The sequence below is a fragment of the Meleagris gallopavo genome, chromosome 8 (genome assembly GCF_000146605.3).
Source record: "Meleagris gallopavo isolate NT-WF06-2002-E0010 breed Aviagen turkey brand Nicholas breeding stock chromosome 8, Turkey_5.1, whole genome shotgun sequence".
Classification (NCBI taxonomy): domain Eukaryota; kingdom Metazoa; phylum Chordata; class Aves; order Galliformes; family Phasianidae; genus Meleagris; species Meleagris gallopavo.
The window spans coordinates 21,043,932-21,062,587 of NC_015018.2; the positions used below are offsets into that span (position 1 = coordinate 21,043,932).

Genomic DNA, 18,656 nt, shown 5'->3' on the forward strand with positions numbered 1-18,656 from the left:
ATGTTCATAGCAACTGAAGTCATGCCCATTCTATGCATCTCATGACACTATACCTCTGGAAAGGACAGGTCAAGAGATATGAAATAGTCCAACACTGCAAACAAAAGGTCTATAAATTGAGCTGTAACTACAAGACGTGATTGCACTAGAAACACTGGTCTATTTAGGAAACATCTAGGGCCAACTTCAGTCAAATTGCTCAATAATTTACTCTGAAGATCTTAAGATCCAGAAACAGTGTATGAAAAGAAAGAGAACTATCAATATTATGTTAAAAAATAGTTTCAAATTTCCATTCTTTTAGTAAGAATTACTAAGGAAGATACTTACAGCTTGACATATAATTGGGTATTTAATGCGATTGATTCCACCAGCAAAAACAGCAAAGGTAAGAGCAGTATGGAAACAAAAGTTGAGAAGCATGTGCCATCCTTTTCTACTTATTCGGATTGTACTGTTGAAAAATAACATTTAAAGATGAAAAAAAAAGAAAGCATACCTATTATGAAAATTAAACTTTGGAAAAATGATTAATGTGATAGAATTAAATTTGCTGATTGAATACTTATTCAGCAATATGCCATTAGAATTGCCTGATTTATACAGCACTGAGGTCAATACTGGAGGATGTAAAAAGGTTCCTATTGGCTTAAAGGTTCCTCCATGAAATCAGAAATCAAACATCTAAAGAAGAGCGATAAAAGCAAAAGGCTTATTGCGTAGCTTCAGATATGCATAACTTTAACAAGACATCTCTAAAGGAATAAATGCAAGCTGAAGATCAGAAGTCATAGTGTTAAGTTCACTTAATTAATATTTAGCAGCTGCTACTGTACAATACATTCCTACTCTTTTTTAAATTGCTAATGGTCTTTAACAGAAGTATGTAGTTAAAATGGCATTTCTATAAATCTTTTATATAAAGGAAAACGCAAAAAAATTCTAAAGTCAAGATTTATAAGTCAAAGTAAGTTTCTTTCAACCAATGACAGTTGCCAAATATTTCAACAAAATGTCTCTTAGACCCCAGTGCCCTCACTACAGCTGTGTGACCACAGTGTGCCAGACAGCAATTTGACAGTGTATGTGGCTTTATATGGAATTGTCAAGTTAGAAACTTTAAGAACTGTACTCAGGCATTTAGACAAACATCTCGGGAAAGATACACCTTGGCAAAGGTTGAAGCAACCTTTCTTTTTCTTTTCTAAATCACGCACTACCATCCAGCAACAATTCAGATCATTTTTCCTTTCAGTGAGGGTTAGAAAAATTGCAGTACCTCAGTATAACGCTGATCGTTCTAACATAAGCGCTTTAAAATGGAATTCTTACCTGTGATGGACAATGTAGGTGATAATGGAAGCAAACAGGCACAATAACATAACTGCAGTACATGCATATACCACAGGGTGCAGAAACTCCCCTGGGTACTGGGGAAAAGACAGCACTGTCTTAAAATCCTACGGAGAAAACAAAATGATTTAACATTGTTAGGCATGTGTGAAACTCTGAGACTTCATTTCAATATGTCCTGTCATTTCTAGCTGCTTCCTCTCTAGAGCAGGAAAATAAGATGATGAACTTTTTATGCAGATACAATTCATGAATTTACAATGACATCAGACTGCTCCTTCCTCATCTGCATACACTTAGCAAGAGAAAAATTAACCTTTTTGTACAAGCAGACATACCTTAATTAAAAAAAAAAAAAACTGAAAAAATATACAGAATATTACATCTTGCCGGTTTTAGTAATATCTGTTCCTTCAGATAACAAGAACTTCATGCATGTATTTTACTAGGGTATTAATTACAAAACATCAAATTACCATAAAGGTCTCTAAATGGCATATGCACAATTTCATAAGAACCTCTCAAGGAAATGAAAGACCTGAGAATACATCCAAAATATTGACTGAGCAGCTTCTGTACTCTAATTCAAATATACACTTCTATATTCCCAGTAGATACAACTCCCTCTAACCCAGTGAGCTTCATATTTAGTTGCAAACACTCTGCACCTGTATCAATTTGAAAACAGTTTGACAGCTATATTAACAGGAGAGTAAAGATCCATGTGTTCCTTCTTGATCTGCTAGTGCCTACTGACAATTCTTCATGAAAAAAGTAATGGAGAACATTAGTACCTTTATAATATTGATCATATCATATTTCCATTCTAATGTACCAGATCTCACAAGTAAGAAATGATGGAAAACTAGATCTGCAGGTGGGAAGGATGGAACCAAAAGAAAATTGCTGCAGTATGAATCACTGTAGAATGATCTGGGTTGAAAAGGACCACAATGATCATCTGGATGTACTGTTTTCTACCTTCATACTAACATTCATGAGTACATGTAATTATTAAGTCAGGGGACAAGGTACAGTGCAATTTACCTATCAAGTAGTCATTATTTTTCCTTGTAGTAGCTTTTAAGTTCCTAAAAGTGATTGTACCAGTTTCTCAAGATGTGTATTAATTTCAGACATAAACAGAGCAGCTTACAACATATGTAAACAAGACTGTCAAAATAAACAAATAACATAAACAAGATGATGAGTAGGCATCATAACACCTTTCCACCACAGAGTACCACAGTACTCCTTCAGTTATTGTGTGTCCCTTAGTTTGAACCCATCAGTTAAATTTGCACAGTCACTTGTTCTATTCATAAATACACTCACAGCCCTGCCTGGTACACCAGCGCTCAATGTCAGTGATGGAATCATCTGTCACATAGGTATTCTCACACTGTCTCCTAATGTCTCTTGCTACTCTCTCCTCAACTACCACAGTAAGAGAAGAGAAAAAGAACTCTCCATTTGGTGATTTTGCCTGCAGAAGAATCAAAAACAGTCAGCATCTTTAAGCTAATTCCATTTAAAAATACTCATTTATTATCTCTTTTCTAATCTTGCACAAGTAAGCAGTAAAAATTTTGAGTATCATCATGTGTTATTACCAAGATAGAGTAGCCTTTTCAAGGATTTTGTATATTGAAAACTGATTTCATTATAAATATAACATAAATTCAACAGTTTTTTAAGTTTTTAATGATAATTAAATTTTAAGGATCTGTCTAACTCCCTAAAGTAATCCTCTGGGGAAAAACAGTATTCAGAATACAAAGTTTTTTGGATTTTTTTAAACACTCTATCCAAAGCAGCATTATTGTACATTATGTTTTAAAAAGACAAATTTGCCCATTTTATTGAACTCTTCATAATCTGCATCTCTTTATCCCATACCACAAAGAATGGAAGATCCCTTAAGACAATAGAAAACAAGAGCAAATAGAAAGAAAAAGCATGAGTCAGAAGCCCATTTTGTTATAAAGTTAAGGCATCTTGAAGGATATAAACTGGACTTTTGTTCCCAGTGCCAAGCTACCTATGTATTTTACCACAGAAAAAATATATGTTATTCAGAGTAATTTAGTAAAAAGCAGATATAATCAAAGGAGAAAAGAGTAAAATATTGCTCTTATGAATATATTCACTCCAAGATTTTGTACAAAAGATTGGCACATTCAAGAATATTCTGAGAAAGACAGTAATCTTTTGGGGGAGTTGGTTTCATTATCGTCCAGTAGGGTTACGCATGCTGGTTAGTTCAGAGGTATGTGCCAGGATTTCAGTGAAGAGTGTGTCCCTTTTTGTCAGGCCTCTGGCTGGCAGCAGATCGTGGAAATCTAGTCTTTATGCCAGTAAGCATTTACATACGTGCAGAGAAATCTCATTCCAGCACATTTTGAGGATGTACTACGCTAAATATTCATTTCATGCCTACCTAGTAAACTTTCTGGATCTCTCTCATAATCTTTGGTGGTTACACTCAGCTCAAATCTCTTTTGGAGATGTAGATGCTTATACACAAAAATTGTTAAAATTTCATTTTTAAAACTCTTTGCAAGCAGCCTGATTTTTCAGAGTACCGAACCACTTTTCCACAGCCTGTTGTGAGAAAGCCTCAAGTTTTCTGGGGGTCGGATGGAAAATTATGTCAACCTTCTAAATAACATTTCTCCAACACTTCCCTGACTCAACAGTTAATTTCTCAAAAGACTTAGACTGTTTAACTGGGAGTAATCCTGAAATATGAAAGTTTAAAATACTGTTTTCAGAACTGAACTTCATCAACAGGCAAAAGAAATCCACAACTGTCTCCAGTCACAATGCAAATACTGAAAATAAAGTTTTTGTGGCACTGCGATCTTTCTAACTTGGAAAGACTTAAGATTCAGGAAATGCTTGTAAAACAAAGAGAAAAATCCTTTAACTTCTTTGCCACAATCTCTTGCTGCTTTTCACTTTCTCATTCACACAATATTTCAAAGGTTTGCTTCCAAAATACTTTCAAACATGTTCTTTGTCAGTTTGATCTCCTCAACCCTAATTATCTCAAATAGCCATTCACTGAGTGTTGCAAAAACACACAATGATAAAATTAAAAAAAAAAGATAACCCACCTATGTTGTTTGAAATAAGTAGACTCAACATGACAATGAAGGAAAGGAATTTGTGATTTTATGTTTGTTTAACCTATCTCCGGGTTTACAATTAAAAAAGGCTAATAATAATAATCCATTTTATCTTAATTGAGAAGTAGCGTTACATAGGTTTAAGAATTTTGCTAGTGTTTATTTGTCAGATTTAAGAAAATTACTATTGACAAAGCAGTCTTGTCAGGGGAAAAGGATATGTTGTACACAATTACAGTAATACCCATCACTATTGAATTGCCATTCTGTTCTAAGAAAAATGAAAGGAAGAACAAAGGACATTTGTCAAAACAAATTTAGCAGATTTTGAAGTTCAGTGTTGCTGTTAGATATTTTTGTTATCTTGTGCAGAGTTCTACTCATATATATTATGGCTATAGGGCACTACATTGGTTATAACATATACAGAAATTATCTTGAAAAATTAAAATCTTGATATACAGCTCAGTTCACAAAAGAACATAAATAAAACTATTTATACAACAAATACTTATAATTAGATATATTGAAGCTTCTTAACATATAAATTCATAATGTTACTTCAAATCAAAATGTCTTATTGTATAGATTTATAGTTCAGTGCCCTGGAAGGTGCTGGCCACCTTCCAAAAGAACCTAGAGTGTGACTGTCTTCCATCTACAGGTAACAGAAGTGAAGACAAAATAAGGAACAAGTCTGAACACAAAGTGAATGAAGGGAAAGATAAGAATAAACTCAGGAGCTTTATTTTACAGTATTTTACTCTCACCACTAAGACATACCATCCAAAAGTTGACCTCAGAAAGATAATGCTGCATTATACCTGACATTACTGTTTTATTTCCATCCATTGGCCCAACTCAGAGCAGTGTGAAAGTGTGAGACCAGTGTGAAGAAAGGAGCTTGTATTTCCTTTCCAATTCAACCACCAAACTGCATTCTCTCTCACTGACATTACTAGAACAATTGCCATATAGAGGAATTCAAAAGCTCTACATGAATCCTCTCACTTCAAGCATGCTCATGCTTATTAATTATCAATCACAGTTGATAAATCCTTGATTACTGCCTTTTTATAAAAGGACTGCACAAAATCTTTAACTCTTCTGTGGTACGTAAGCAGAAACAACTTTTATAAAAGCAGCTCAGTGAACTTTGTCTTTCTATTTAAAAAGATGATGAACAGCAACGATGAATCAGAGTATGAGCCATAAAATGGACAGCCAGATTAAATGAGGCTTCTATTTCATCTTGTTCCACAGCAGGATACATTATTCTGATAGCAATGTAAACCGTCAAGTTTCTTTATTGCTGCTCTTCAGTTTACACCTACTACTTCAGCTTACTGTCGTTACCCCAAAACATAATAATCAATTATGAATTTTTATGGCTTAATAGATTTGAGAATTAGAGATTAAAAAAATAACATTAATCATGACATTGTGGCTAATTCCATTGGCAACATGCCATACGCTATTTTCAACTTGTTGCAAGTTTGTATTTTAAAATATATTAGGCACTTAGGTGTAAATTAAGAAGATACATAGAAATTAAGAAGAATATAGGCAGTTTGTACTGTTCATATTATAAATTAATAGCTAAGAAGAACAATGTTTTTTTTTTTTCATTTTTGGTATGATAATTGAACTGTCCAGAAAAGCGTAATTCGTATTAAAGGAAACAAACCTTAACTTTATGCCACAAAACACTGATTAACAAATAGCATACTTGAATGAAAACGGTTAGACAAAGTGAAACTATAAAAGTTTCCAATAGCGGTTCAGAAAGACAGCTATTGGAAACATATTTATATGTATACAGATACGTATCTGCACACATGTATGCACATATAAATTACATAGGTCAGGCACCTTTTCTCTTATAAGTGACTGAAATAAGAGCTAGGGAGCATCACATCATTTGCTGCCATATCAATTTCAAAGAAAAAGTAAGCCTCAAATTCTATTTACTTGTGTTGAACAGATAAAAATGAAAGATTTGCACAGGAAAAAAATGTGAAGTTGAATTACTGTATCAAATAAACACAAGACCTAAACTGAATTACATATCAGATACAAAAGCTGCATTAAAAGGTGCCTTGGCTGCCTTTACAATTGCAGAAAACCCAAACTGCTACAACTCATCAGAGAAAAATGTGCATTCAGCTTTAGAAACAAAAAATTAACTGTGACTCCTATATCCATATACCATTTTTGCAAACAAATGGAACAAAATAATTGGTTATTTGGAGGCAATTAATGAACATTTAATAACTACTCGAAGTTTAAGAACAGGCTGAACCCAGCCAGTGAAGAAGCCATTTTGGGTGTGGCACCTGCAAAGTCAACAGGTGCTTTCTTTAATGAATTGAGGAAAGCACCCTCAAAGCAGAATTGTTTCACATTCAGGGAAACAAGTGGATGAGTGAAAAAATGCAACTCCTGGGAGCTGTAGAAAATGAGGTATATTCGATGTCATCAAATCTTAGGAACAGCTCTTAAATTCTGAGCAAGTCTGGAATGGGTGAAAAAATGTTTAAGTAACTCTGAGAGAAATAGGTTCTTACAAAGTGGACGATAATATCCGCATTTAACTCGTGGGTGCTAGAGCTTTGTGCTATGATTGGCTGCCATCTGGGCTCCATCTGACAGCAGCAGATTGGTATTCTCAGCACACGTCCTCGCAATTCCTGTCGCCTATGTTTGCTGTCCCTTACACATACACACAATACAGTATTTACTCAACTATAAACATTTCTGTCACACACACAAGCAACGTCTACGGTGCAGTTATGCACCAGCGTTCAGGATCAGTCTGGCATTAATAACTCATATCTATTTTTACAACTGGTTTACATTAAATTATTTAATGGTGCAAATATGTTTTCACCTACATATATTTGAAACCCTTCTTTTTTTTGTTTGCTTTTCTTTGTACCGAGTAGTAACACATACTATTACTACGTACATAATCTCTCTGTTTCATGATGGTAACTTTCTGTTAAGCAGAATAGTTAAATAACTGCAATGGGAACTGTGAGTGTGACTAAGAACAGATTAAAGCAGGCTGATGGCTTAGCACTGCACAGAAATATTTTTCTTCATGAGCAGCAATTTAGCAAGAGAGCTGTCAGCATCGCTATACTAACTAAAACTCCTTCAAGATCAACACAGACAGCAGTGTCCTTACTTAGGAGAGCAGAAGATGTTATTCCTTTCCATTTATTAAATGATTCAACATTGCGGTATGCCCGCAACTAATTAGTATGATCAACACAGTGCAGGGCAGGAACAAAAGCAGACCAGCCTCTGAGATGTGCTGATGTAAAAGCACACAGGAGTATACATTTTTAAACGCTGTCTTATAATTTATAACCATAACATACTAATCATTCTTTGATGTAATTCTCATTTCTAAGATCGAATTTTAATGCCGTTTCTGATTAGGCCTGTCTCTGGATAGTAAAGCTGACCAGCAGGTTTATTCACTTACTAGCAGTTAAATAACTTACTTTCTTTAAGGCTGTCTTATGCTAAACATCATAGAAAACAGAAGGTCAGTTATCGGCATGTAAGAATGATACAGCTACATGTAAAAAGAACATTTGTGTATGGCAAAATAGAGAGAAATATAGGTACAATTGCTAAATCATATACTTACCATTAGCACTGCAAAGTTACTGAAGTGAGTACTCTGAATGGTGGTAATATTGCCTGCAGAACTAATTATGTGGCACCCTTCTCCCCACCAGCCTCCATGTCCATCTAGAAGGTCAAAATCCCAGAAGGCTGCAATGGGGTCTATACCCCGTGCAAAGTGCCTCAACCCTATAGTAAGAGGGCTGGTGAGGTTTCCAAAACTGCACCCATCTGCAAAAGCAACAAACTGTATCAGAGATATGGAGTGGAAAACCCTTTACAGATAACTGTGTAAAGAGATCAGATACAGTAAACTATGGGGAAAAAAAAAGCAAAAAACATACACTTTGAATGGTCAAAATCAAAAGCAGTGTACACATTCAGAAAAGTTTGTAGTAGTTTAAATAATTCTGAATAACATTTCAGTCTCACAGTGTGTACAAATGATCTAACCAACCTTCAAAAAAAACGATTTTTTTGTTTGAGATTTTTCAGTTAGAGTCAATGTTACACTACTGCCCATGAAACTGCAAAAATGGCACAGCTTCATTGTGTGATTAATAGCTCAGACAATACTGCACTTTGAAAGTCACATTTAAACATTTTTTTAACATTAACAGAAATGAGAGCACTACTCAGAATCAAATAAAATGATTAAAATTGCCTGGGTGAATAACAAAATTAATGATTGACTAGCATATATAATACATCATACCTCGACAAAAACCTTTAACAACATCCGTTTTATGTTCATTGTATCAGAAAGTATACTGGTAAGTACTGATACATGCAACAGGGCACTACTCCTTCCCAGACCGTCTTATTTTTATCAGTCTAGCATGTTAGCACTGCAGTTTTCATTGGAAAGAAAAGAGTAAAACAAGGTTCCTTCCTATAGCACTGTGCTTTAAGAAAGATGCTTCTGTAACAACACAGTCAAAAAATAGTAACCCCAAATTTGCATTCTAGTCATACAGCAATTGCATTTCTTTATCTGCAGGAGAATTAGAATAAAATCATGCTGATAGGAATAAATTCAAACATTTCTGCTAAAAAGACAGACTGTTCCCAGCCTCTCAGCATACAGTATACTCTACTCCTCTATTCTCTATACAATGAAGTAAACCTTAGCTTTCAGATTAAAGGAAATAAAGCATAACATTTCCTCACCTATTTTAGCAAAAACAGCTGGTGTGGCAACCGTCCTACGTTTCCCATCATCTGCAAGATTTGATGAGTTTCCTGTGCTGGGAAAGAGTTTTCCATTCCGAAAGACAATAAACTGTAGCTTGCAAGTTGCGTTATCAACAGATTGCCAGGCTGAAGACTGAGAGAAGACAGACTGTGGCAAATGAACTGAAGCTACTGCTACAGCATTCTGTACAATGAGAAAAAAAAAGAAACATTTAAAATGCAAATCACAACAGGGTTGCTTTCATGATGTTTTAAACTCCTGTACAAGAAATGTATGCTGCCTTCCTTTTCCAACAGACTGGAAGCAACCAAAGAAGCACGAGCTGTAACCATGGGAATAGGATTGGTACAGTGCATATTAAAAGGGAAAACGTTTTGATTGAATGTGTGAGTCTATATGGTCAAGCTCCCTGCTGCAGAGGTGAGAATGGTTCTTACCGTGCCTGCTAGAGGGTCCATCAACACTGCAGATCTGATTTAAAGAGACAACCTCTACCAGGTTTTCTCCTTCACTTAAAACAGAATCAGACAACTTACATTAAAACATTTCTCTGAAAGGGTACTTAAGGAGTATTAAAATAATTTTATTAATACAAATAAAACAAAACAAGTCAGTAGAGAACTAGAAATGTGTATATAGCACATTTTATAAATACATTTTTCTCTCTTCTTATATGGAAAATCACTTAACTCTGTGTTATAGTAACCCAGGATTAAAAATCTTACAAGCATTAATGTAACAGAAGAAAATAAGACAGCACTGAGAGAAAATGAATGAAGACTGTCAGATCGCTATAATGGCTTTGCGTCGTGATTGTGTTATACACCCTTTTACAAGCAGATAATTCCCTTACAGCGTATTTATAAAACAGACCAAACATTATGTTCTAAGGACTTCACTCATCAAGCATTTCTTTTCCCTGCCCAAGTATAAAACTAATCATTAAAGGGTGAGTTATTTACTAAGACAAACAAATGATGAGCGATGGGAAAATAAACAGGGAGTCTGTCCTGAGCCTTGAAGTGAAAAGTGTATGTATTTAAAAACAAACAAACTACAAAATGTTCTAATTTGCATTTCCCCCAAGGGCAAAGTATAGCTTCCATGCACATAATTTACATAGATTATAACACAGTTTACTCACAGTACATGTGCACTACCTCTTTGAGAAGTAAAACCAATATTCTTCACCACAATGTAAAGAAACTTAACATTAATATATGTCCATATGTTCAGAGAAATACACATGTGAGAGATAAAAGACACAACAGAGATCAGCAAGCTAAAATATTGGAAGCACCTAGTGACCACACAGCAAGTATGGGAGAAAAGTGTGAGCAGTCTGTGATGTCACTGGGATATTTGAGTAAACAGATAAAGGCTTGAGTATAATTTTCTCTTTATTATCATATATATTTTGGAAAAGTTTTGCTGTTCTAACAAAAAAAACAAACAACTCTAAAACAATTTTTTCTTAAGTATTCAGAGTGGGCAAAGACACTTATTAAAAACAAACAGGAAAAAAACAGAAAATAGCAACACCACATTTCTACATTAGATTTTAAAATGACTGTGAAGGCTTTAATTGGAATTAACTGAGCTAAACATCAAGTACTTGTCCTCAGATTGTTTCCACTGCCTAATTCACTGATTCTAAAGCTGTCATAATTGGCTTTGTCTCACGCTTCTGAAAGAGACATATTTCCCTCAATGATATCCCAAAGTATCTGTGTAAGCTGAATCTCTGATGATATCATTTTAACCATAAATTTGTTATTAATAAGTATGTACAGAAATTTTTAGCAGTGTCATTTGTCAAACCCCAAATCTCTGCTGACTAATCTAGAGATCTACAGAACTGTAAGAGAAATTATACTGTGATTAACTTTTTATAGGATTTTTTCTTATTATTCTGTGCTAGAAAAAGCAGCAACATATTAAATTACACTAATTACTTACTATACACAAACAGAGAAAGCTAAAAGTATCTCAATAAGCTTATGATAATGAAACCAACAGCTAAAGGCATTGGGATAAGTAACAATGTGCCATGACTAGAGAAAAGCAGTCCTACACAAGCCACAGGAACACAACAGGTTTATAGCACTTTTGCTATGTGGTTCTCCTATATCATCTTTATTTTCACTTGCTGATGCCAATGAGAGCAAGTGATGATATGGGTTGGTAAATGGAGCTTGACATTGACTGGGGAGGGAAAAGAATGGGCTGCTCACATCCAATATACAAAAAGCTGGCTTCTTTGAATTGCTTGATGCCCAGGTGCACAGCTGGGGAAAGATCAAGATGAGGATCACCCCTCACCTCCTCACTATTGCTCAGTCTCTACCTACACAGAGTTCTTTAATTACACAGCATAAAAGACAGGAACTCAATCAGTGGCTTAGGTCTCACTGTTGATGGGCTTTGTCTCCTGGGACAAAGCCTAATGCAGGTATCTGCAGTGCACACCTTTCTCAGACTGGCTGAGCAAATCCCACACATACAGCAATACAATATTAAATTTATCACATAGCAAAAAGGCACATTTACAGAAAAAAATCTTTTCCTCTTCAGACTTCAGGAAAGGGCTTTTCCCTATTTAGCTCAAAAAAATGTAACAAGAACATGAATATCTATTCTGTCCTCACAAGGCTCCCCCTGGAGTACTGCAGTCAGGTCTGGGGCCCTCAGCATAAGACATGGAGGTGTTGGAGTATGTTCAGAGGATGGCCACATAGATGCTCTGAGGGCTGGAGCACCTCTCCTGTGGAGACAGGCTGAGGCAGCCACATTTTTTCAGCTTGGAGAAGGGATTTCAGAGACATCTCACTGTAGCCTTTCAGTACTTGAAGGGAGCAGGGGGGAGACAAACTCACTTAGAGGGAGTGAGGCCCTGGCACTGCTGCCAGGAGAAGTATGGGTGCCCCTTCCCGGAAGGTGCTTAAGACCAGATTGCACAGGGCCCTGGACCCTGATCTGGTGGGTGGCAATCAACCCACAGCAGGTGGATGGAACTGGATGAGCTATTCTCTGATTCTATAGCATTAACTATTAATAATCTTTGGTAAATAATGTCTACAGTCAATTCCTGGGATATGGTTTAATGGTTTGTGAACAGTGCCCTTTGTATATCTGACATTTTAAACAAATTCTTTTGAGTGCATGTGGTCTAGTGGAGCAATGGGCAAAAGGACAGGGATGCTTCTTGACTGGACAATGTACAAGTAAAGTCAAAATATTTGCTGAATATAAAATATTTATTTTATGTAAAAATTCATCAAAATTAAACTTCAAAATTAAATTGTCTGCTATGCCAGTACATCTGCCAAAAAACTCCTGTGCTAGAATAGTTATGAAAAATGCATACATTGAGGTGCCCACACATTCACAATGCTGTTTAAAAATATGGATAAATATTTGTGAACAATTTTTACATCTATGTGATTTTTTTTTAAAATAGCATTACTCATTATTCACAGGAGAAGAATCTGAGCACTCAAGCAAACCCTGTTATTGTAGAAGAGGATGGATGGAGTCTGACCATAGCCTCAGTCTTCAACTTCACTAACCTTATGTGTAGTGATGAAAAAGTCAGTTTGCTACCCTTGCCTCAGTTTCCCTCTCACTTGGCGAAATAATTATTTTCTTTTGTTCCTGACTCCAGACATGAAACACAATATATGAACAGATTAGTACTAATACCAAAGATGATAACATTATATTTGGAGTGAATCACTGTGCTTCAGATGTTTCAAATTCCACATAAATAATCTTCAAAATTATATTTGGATACCGTATTGCCACATCACATAAGAACTGATATGCTGTTGTGTGCTAGTGGCAGTATCTGAAGAAGCTGCTCCACCTCTAACGGGAAAAACAGCACTGGAGAAACACTATCAAATGTCTTCATATGATCTGCAGCTTTGAAATGACACAGGTCAGCACTGGCAACTTGTATTTTCCCTGGAAAAGCTTAGAGTTTGTGTCGGCAACTTACCAATTCAGCTTTCTACATTCTCTGAGCATTTTCAAACCAGAATGTCGATAATCCCTTCACAACTCCATTTCACTTTTAGTCCTAATAACTGGGTTGGACTGCCAATCATTATAAAAGGAAATTCTGAACAGTGAAGATTTTTTTCTAAGGAATATTTTTCCTGCTGGAAAATGCCAGTGTTTTAAAATGCAAACTGTCCACAGAGATCCATCAATTTGCGCAAAAATAAGATAGAAAACCGCAAGCCAAAGAAAGTGGGATTATCAGCAGAAAACCAGCTCTAAGGTTATTTCAGGTGGCTCGTGGACTCCCAGCTCTTAAGACGTTTTGTAACATGGGAAAATTTCCAAAAAGTGAAAGGGAAGGTTGTTTTTAATACTTCAAATAATAATTGGAAAGTAAATTTTGTAAGAACATCTGAAATTTCTTTTTTTTTTTTCCATTTTCTGGCGACTAAGTTTTTTTTTTTTTTTTTTTGGTGCGTGGAACTATTCAAAATAGATGAACAGAAACAGCACATATGATTCAACATGGATCCCAGAAGTTTAAAATTTGAATGGAAAGCCTCATTCCAAAGACAAAATGATCCCCAGGATATTGAGAGCTACAGACTCTTGACATTTCTGCAGCTCATGCATGTGTGACCCTTATTAAAAACATTCTAAAGAAAAAATGAAAGATCAAAAGTGAAGTTTTTCCCCAAGCAATTTTATTCTGGTCTGCAGTCCATTCCTTATAATCAATGCAAGCATTTACAAGGAGTTTTTAAGTGTTTAGGAAAGACAGCCTCTCGCCTTAGGTGTCTTTATGATATGTCGGCCCTTTCAGTTTCATGATCCTTTAAAGAGAACTGCTCCCATTTTCAATATTGCTTCCTGATTATCTTGCTCTACTTTTCTTAAATTTAGCAAAATATTGAGAGAACATACCCATTATCAGACAATCTTTATCAAGGAAGATACTTTGTAACACCATGGAATGATATAAATCAAAATATTTTCAATTCTTTCTTGCATATGCCTTGATATAAGATCAATTTCGAGTTAAAGTGCACTATTTCTGTTTGAGATAAAATATACTTCATAGGAAAGCATTTGGTTTTGAGTCCTCAGAACAGCTGAAAGTAATATTTTTCCAGTTGTGAATTTCCTTGACTTAAAAACCAGTACTTTAGCAAGCGGTCAGAAGAAAATGGGAGGAAAATAGAACACTAAATGAGATCACTTCAACATCTACCAGTGAACTAGAAAAAAGCAGCTTCACTGCTTCCAGATTTTAAACAGTCTAGTGATGCTTTTTACAGATTCAAATGCAATACATTATGTACTATGTACGTTGCTCTGAAAATAATGCCATCTATTTATTTTCATGGAAACTACAACAGATATAAAGAACATAGAACCACTATTTGATAGAGAAAATTCTTAGCTACAAACACTATTTTTCAACAATCACCAGCATTAGCTATTCATTTTCATAAACCATGAACATGAGCCTGTGGGCCAGGCTTCTAAAATTTGCATCAGCAGAGGTGACTCTGTTACTGTTGCCACTGCTGAAACGCACCACTCACTGCCTTACTGTGCTCACATTCACTATTTGATCTCCATAAACATCTAGCAATCATCAATGAACATTAATGGTTGCAATTTTTTTCCACATAGGGGAATTAAATGAAACACACCTTTGCCTCTTGAGCATTTTCATGTCAGACACCATTCTGTCGGACTGCCCCTCTGCTGCCATCTGTCACATGGCAACAAAACATAACAGAATATTGGTGGGAAGATTCCACCTCTACTGCCATACCACCAACATCTGCCTCTGACATCATGGGCCAATACAGTAAAATAGGAGGCATTACTTTCAGAGCAGCCTTCATATATTATTAACCATCAATGGGTGTTGCCAAAATATGGATAAGCTATATAAAGTTAGAGTAGCAGTAAAAGTGCTGCAACTAAGCTCTACTGGTAATAATCTACACTACTAAATAAGTATTAGCTGAGTTAACAGTGTGGTCATCATCATAAAATCAAGTGAATAAATTACATATATTCATACAGTAGGTGTTAATTAGGCCATCAAACAAGATAGCAGCTCCTCAGGAGCAACTGAAGAGATAAATTTAGAATTTATGTTAAAGTTTTAGTAGTTAACATAAAACAGTGCAGAACTGGTGTTTTTTTCAGTTATCTCTACTGGTGGATATTTAAAACATACTCCTTTGGAATTATCCCAGCACATGAGATAAGAGATATGGACAGGCATTTGGCCCAGCATTGTGAAGCTTAAGTGAACTGGATGTATGTACTGACCTCTTGTTCTGGTATGAAAAACATCAACAAAACAAAAGAAAAACTTGGAATGCTAAATAAAGGAAGAAATAGGGTTATGTAAGACACGTACTCAAAGACAAAGCAATTTGACAGGTCCAAAAAAAGGTAGGATTGATGTTTAAATGGGAAGATACAAAGCAAGGCAATTGTAAGGAAGTTCCCAGCCACCTTAACTTATTTACAAAACTTTGTTTCTGATTTGTCACAGTTTAGCTGTAGCCTGTTAGTCTGCTGTTCAAAAGTTAGCCTGGAAGGGCTAAGGAAGAACTAGCAAGAGAAAAGCAAAACTGATACAGATTCCCAGACAGAAATGAAAAGGTATCACCAGAAATGCAACATAAAATCACCTGGCTACAGACATGAAATTGCTAAGCATGTTAGAATTATTATGTAATTAAGACATTATGTGGTAATGCTCACAGTATCTGGAAAACTAATCACAGAGTCCAAAACATGTTTGTTATAGCCAGGCACTAATGTTGATTTAATGCATAGTGGAAAAAAAAGCATGAACGATAAGTACAGGCTATTGCATGAAAAGGTACAAAGCCACCTTAGAATACGTTTAAAGATATACTTAATAAGAAAGGTTTTCTAGAAGTTACACTATTCAATTGCAAGATTCATCAAACTGCATAGAAAAGCTGTTAACATAAAATAATCTTTGAAAATCTCAGTAATTCTTTCTCTGGCAAATATAAACACAGAAGTATTCTCCACTTTAGGATTTGTATTTCAAACTTTAAAAATTGGTAAACTCAGAAAATTTGTTAATGAAATTAAAATGGATTAACAAGATCCAGTCGGGAGAAGCAGCTCAAAAAAAGATACTGAATATAACCAGAAAACCAGTGAAAAGGAAAAAAAAAACACTGATCAAAGGAAACAAAGTAGTTATAGGAGTCAAGAAATAGGTGAATACAGTGATAACTGACAAAACCATTTTTGGTTTTGACAACAGACATACAGCAACAAGTCCTTCAGATCTATATTCCAAAAAAATGGACAAAGAAAGAAGTAGAGTTAATATGTAGAGAGAAATGTGTAGAGATAAACCTGAAAAAAAATCAGGTAATACTTCGTTTATTTAACCTCATTGAAAGTATTGATGCTTACATGGGGACAGAGGATCAGTAAGAAAAAAAGAATTTGAAAATTACGAGCAATGTCAAAGAAGAACTCACTAAGAGCTGAATAATATCATGCAAATCTCTGACAACTGACACATGAAATCACAGGACAATTCTAATAATACTGATTGATTTAAGAAGTACACCGAATTAGTCATACAGAAATGATGACTTCTCCATAAAATCTTCTATGGTTAGACAGTGTGAATCAGGTGTGGCATGTAAATAATAGCATAGACCTACACATGAATGAACAACTTAATCACACAGTTTACATTACTCATAGTTGCTGCTGCCACATCTCCATATTTATCTGCTCCTGTGTCAAAACACAAACTGCTTCCACAAGATTGAAAGAGTTGTAAGTTTCATGAAAATGTGGTGTCCTTTTAGGCACATCTATATGGACTGCTGTGTCACTGTTTCTGCAGTCTGGTGTGTTGCACTGAAGTTGCTTAGTCGCTTATGCATTCATGCATGATTCCTTCAAGCCACAGGTCAGCCCATTGCATATGAGACTTCATTATTAATGCATCCGTGAAAATGTAGTCAGAATATATAATACATTTCTAAGGAAAAGATGATGTGTGGATTTATTCAAGCAACAACTGACTTGTTAATCTGATATTATAAAGGAAGATGAGAAAAAGGAAAAAAAATCAAAGAAAAAATATAACAGGGTATGTGTACCAAAGGTAAACCAATACCAGATTCAATGATGGACATTCATACTACATATTGGGCTACAGCTTGATACATTCTTACTAGATGAAGTGGAAGGAAAGGGGGTGCAGTTTTGATAACCTTGATAACAGTTTATATAGAGAAACACACAGGTCACCTAATTTCTTTTGCCTTCAGTAAAAGACTGTATAGTATAAGGAAAGCTAAGTTGAGATACTGAGAATTAGCAGAAATAGTGTCAGGTGAGTAAGAAACTAGTTAAAACATTTAACAAATTCACTGACTTTTAAAGGGAAATACATAGGATGCATTGAATATGCCAGAAATTTGTATGGAAATTAGTTTGAACACTTCTAGTTTTCATTTGATGACCTTGAATGAAAGAAAAAGAATGTCACATAAGACAATGTTGTAAATCATGCACTTTATATATTTGTAATTAGAATTTCTGTTATAAACTGGTGAAATAAGCCACTTTGAAAAGCAGCAGACAAGGAAAAGAACTTGAATGCACTGGTTGATCACATGGATGAATCTGTGTCATTGCAATTTAACAATAAAAAAGACTAATCCAGCCCAGAACATTTCAAATGAGGCATTTCCATTAGACAGAGAAACATGGTGATTTTGAAGAATGAATAATTTGTTTCACAAGTGCAGAATAAAAGAGTTCGGCTTTGCTAGCCTAGCAAAATAAGAGGTTATCTGCTGCCTTTAAAAACACAAGAATAGCACATAGAGAGGAAGAAGTATCACATAAACAAACAGCAAGCATAAGAACAGAGACAAAGAGGATATTGGTCAAGAGTAAAGATGCAGACCAAGTATGAAAATGTTTCTTAGCCTTTATAACAGAAAGAGTGGGGTAGTCTACAAAGAGAAAGGACACACAGACACCAAGTTCACCTACTTTTGAGAGAATATTTGAATACTTTATGATAGAATTACACAATAATATTCTCAGGAAAAGAAAGAGTTTGAGAACCTACTCATGGCAGTGTCAAGTGACTCACATCTTTAATGAAAGAGCACTGAGCATAGAATTGATACCATTTTTAAAGAAACAGAAAAAATTCGACACACATAGCAGCTGCAGACAGTTGGCAAACTTGAAAATTGAGCTGCATTTCATATAGACATCTATTTTGGAAATTTTACTATAAATGAGTAAAAATAGAACAATTA

General features: G+C 35.2%; 1 protein-coding gene across 1 annotated transcript in view; it reads right to left on the reverse strand.

The window, feature by feature from the left end:
- LOC100543833 (adhesion G protein-coupled receptor A3) overlaps positions 1–18,656 on the reverse strand; it is a 214,922-nt gene that overhangs the window by 41,186 nt on the left and 155,080 nt on the right. Inside the window, exons 14-17 of the mRNA XM_031554586.1 lie at positions 9,294–9,501; positions 8,146–8,354; positions 1,333–1,460; positions 331–454 (exon numbers count right to left, since the gene is read on the reverse strand). Of these exons, the coding sequence (XP_031410446.1) occupies positions 331–454; positions 1,333–1,460; positions 8,146–8,354; positions 9,294–9,501 (669 nt within the window). The remainder of the gene's footprint in view (positions 1–330; positions 455–1,332; positions 1,461–8,145; positions 8,355–9,293; positions 9,502–18,656) is intronic.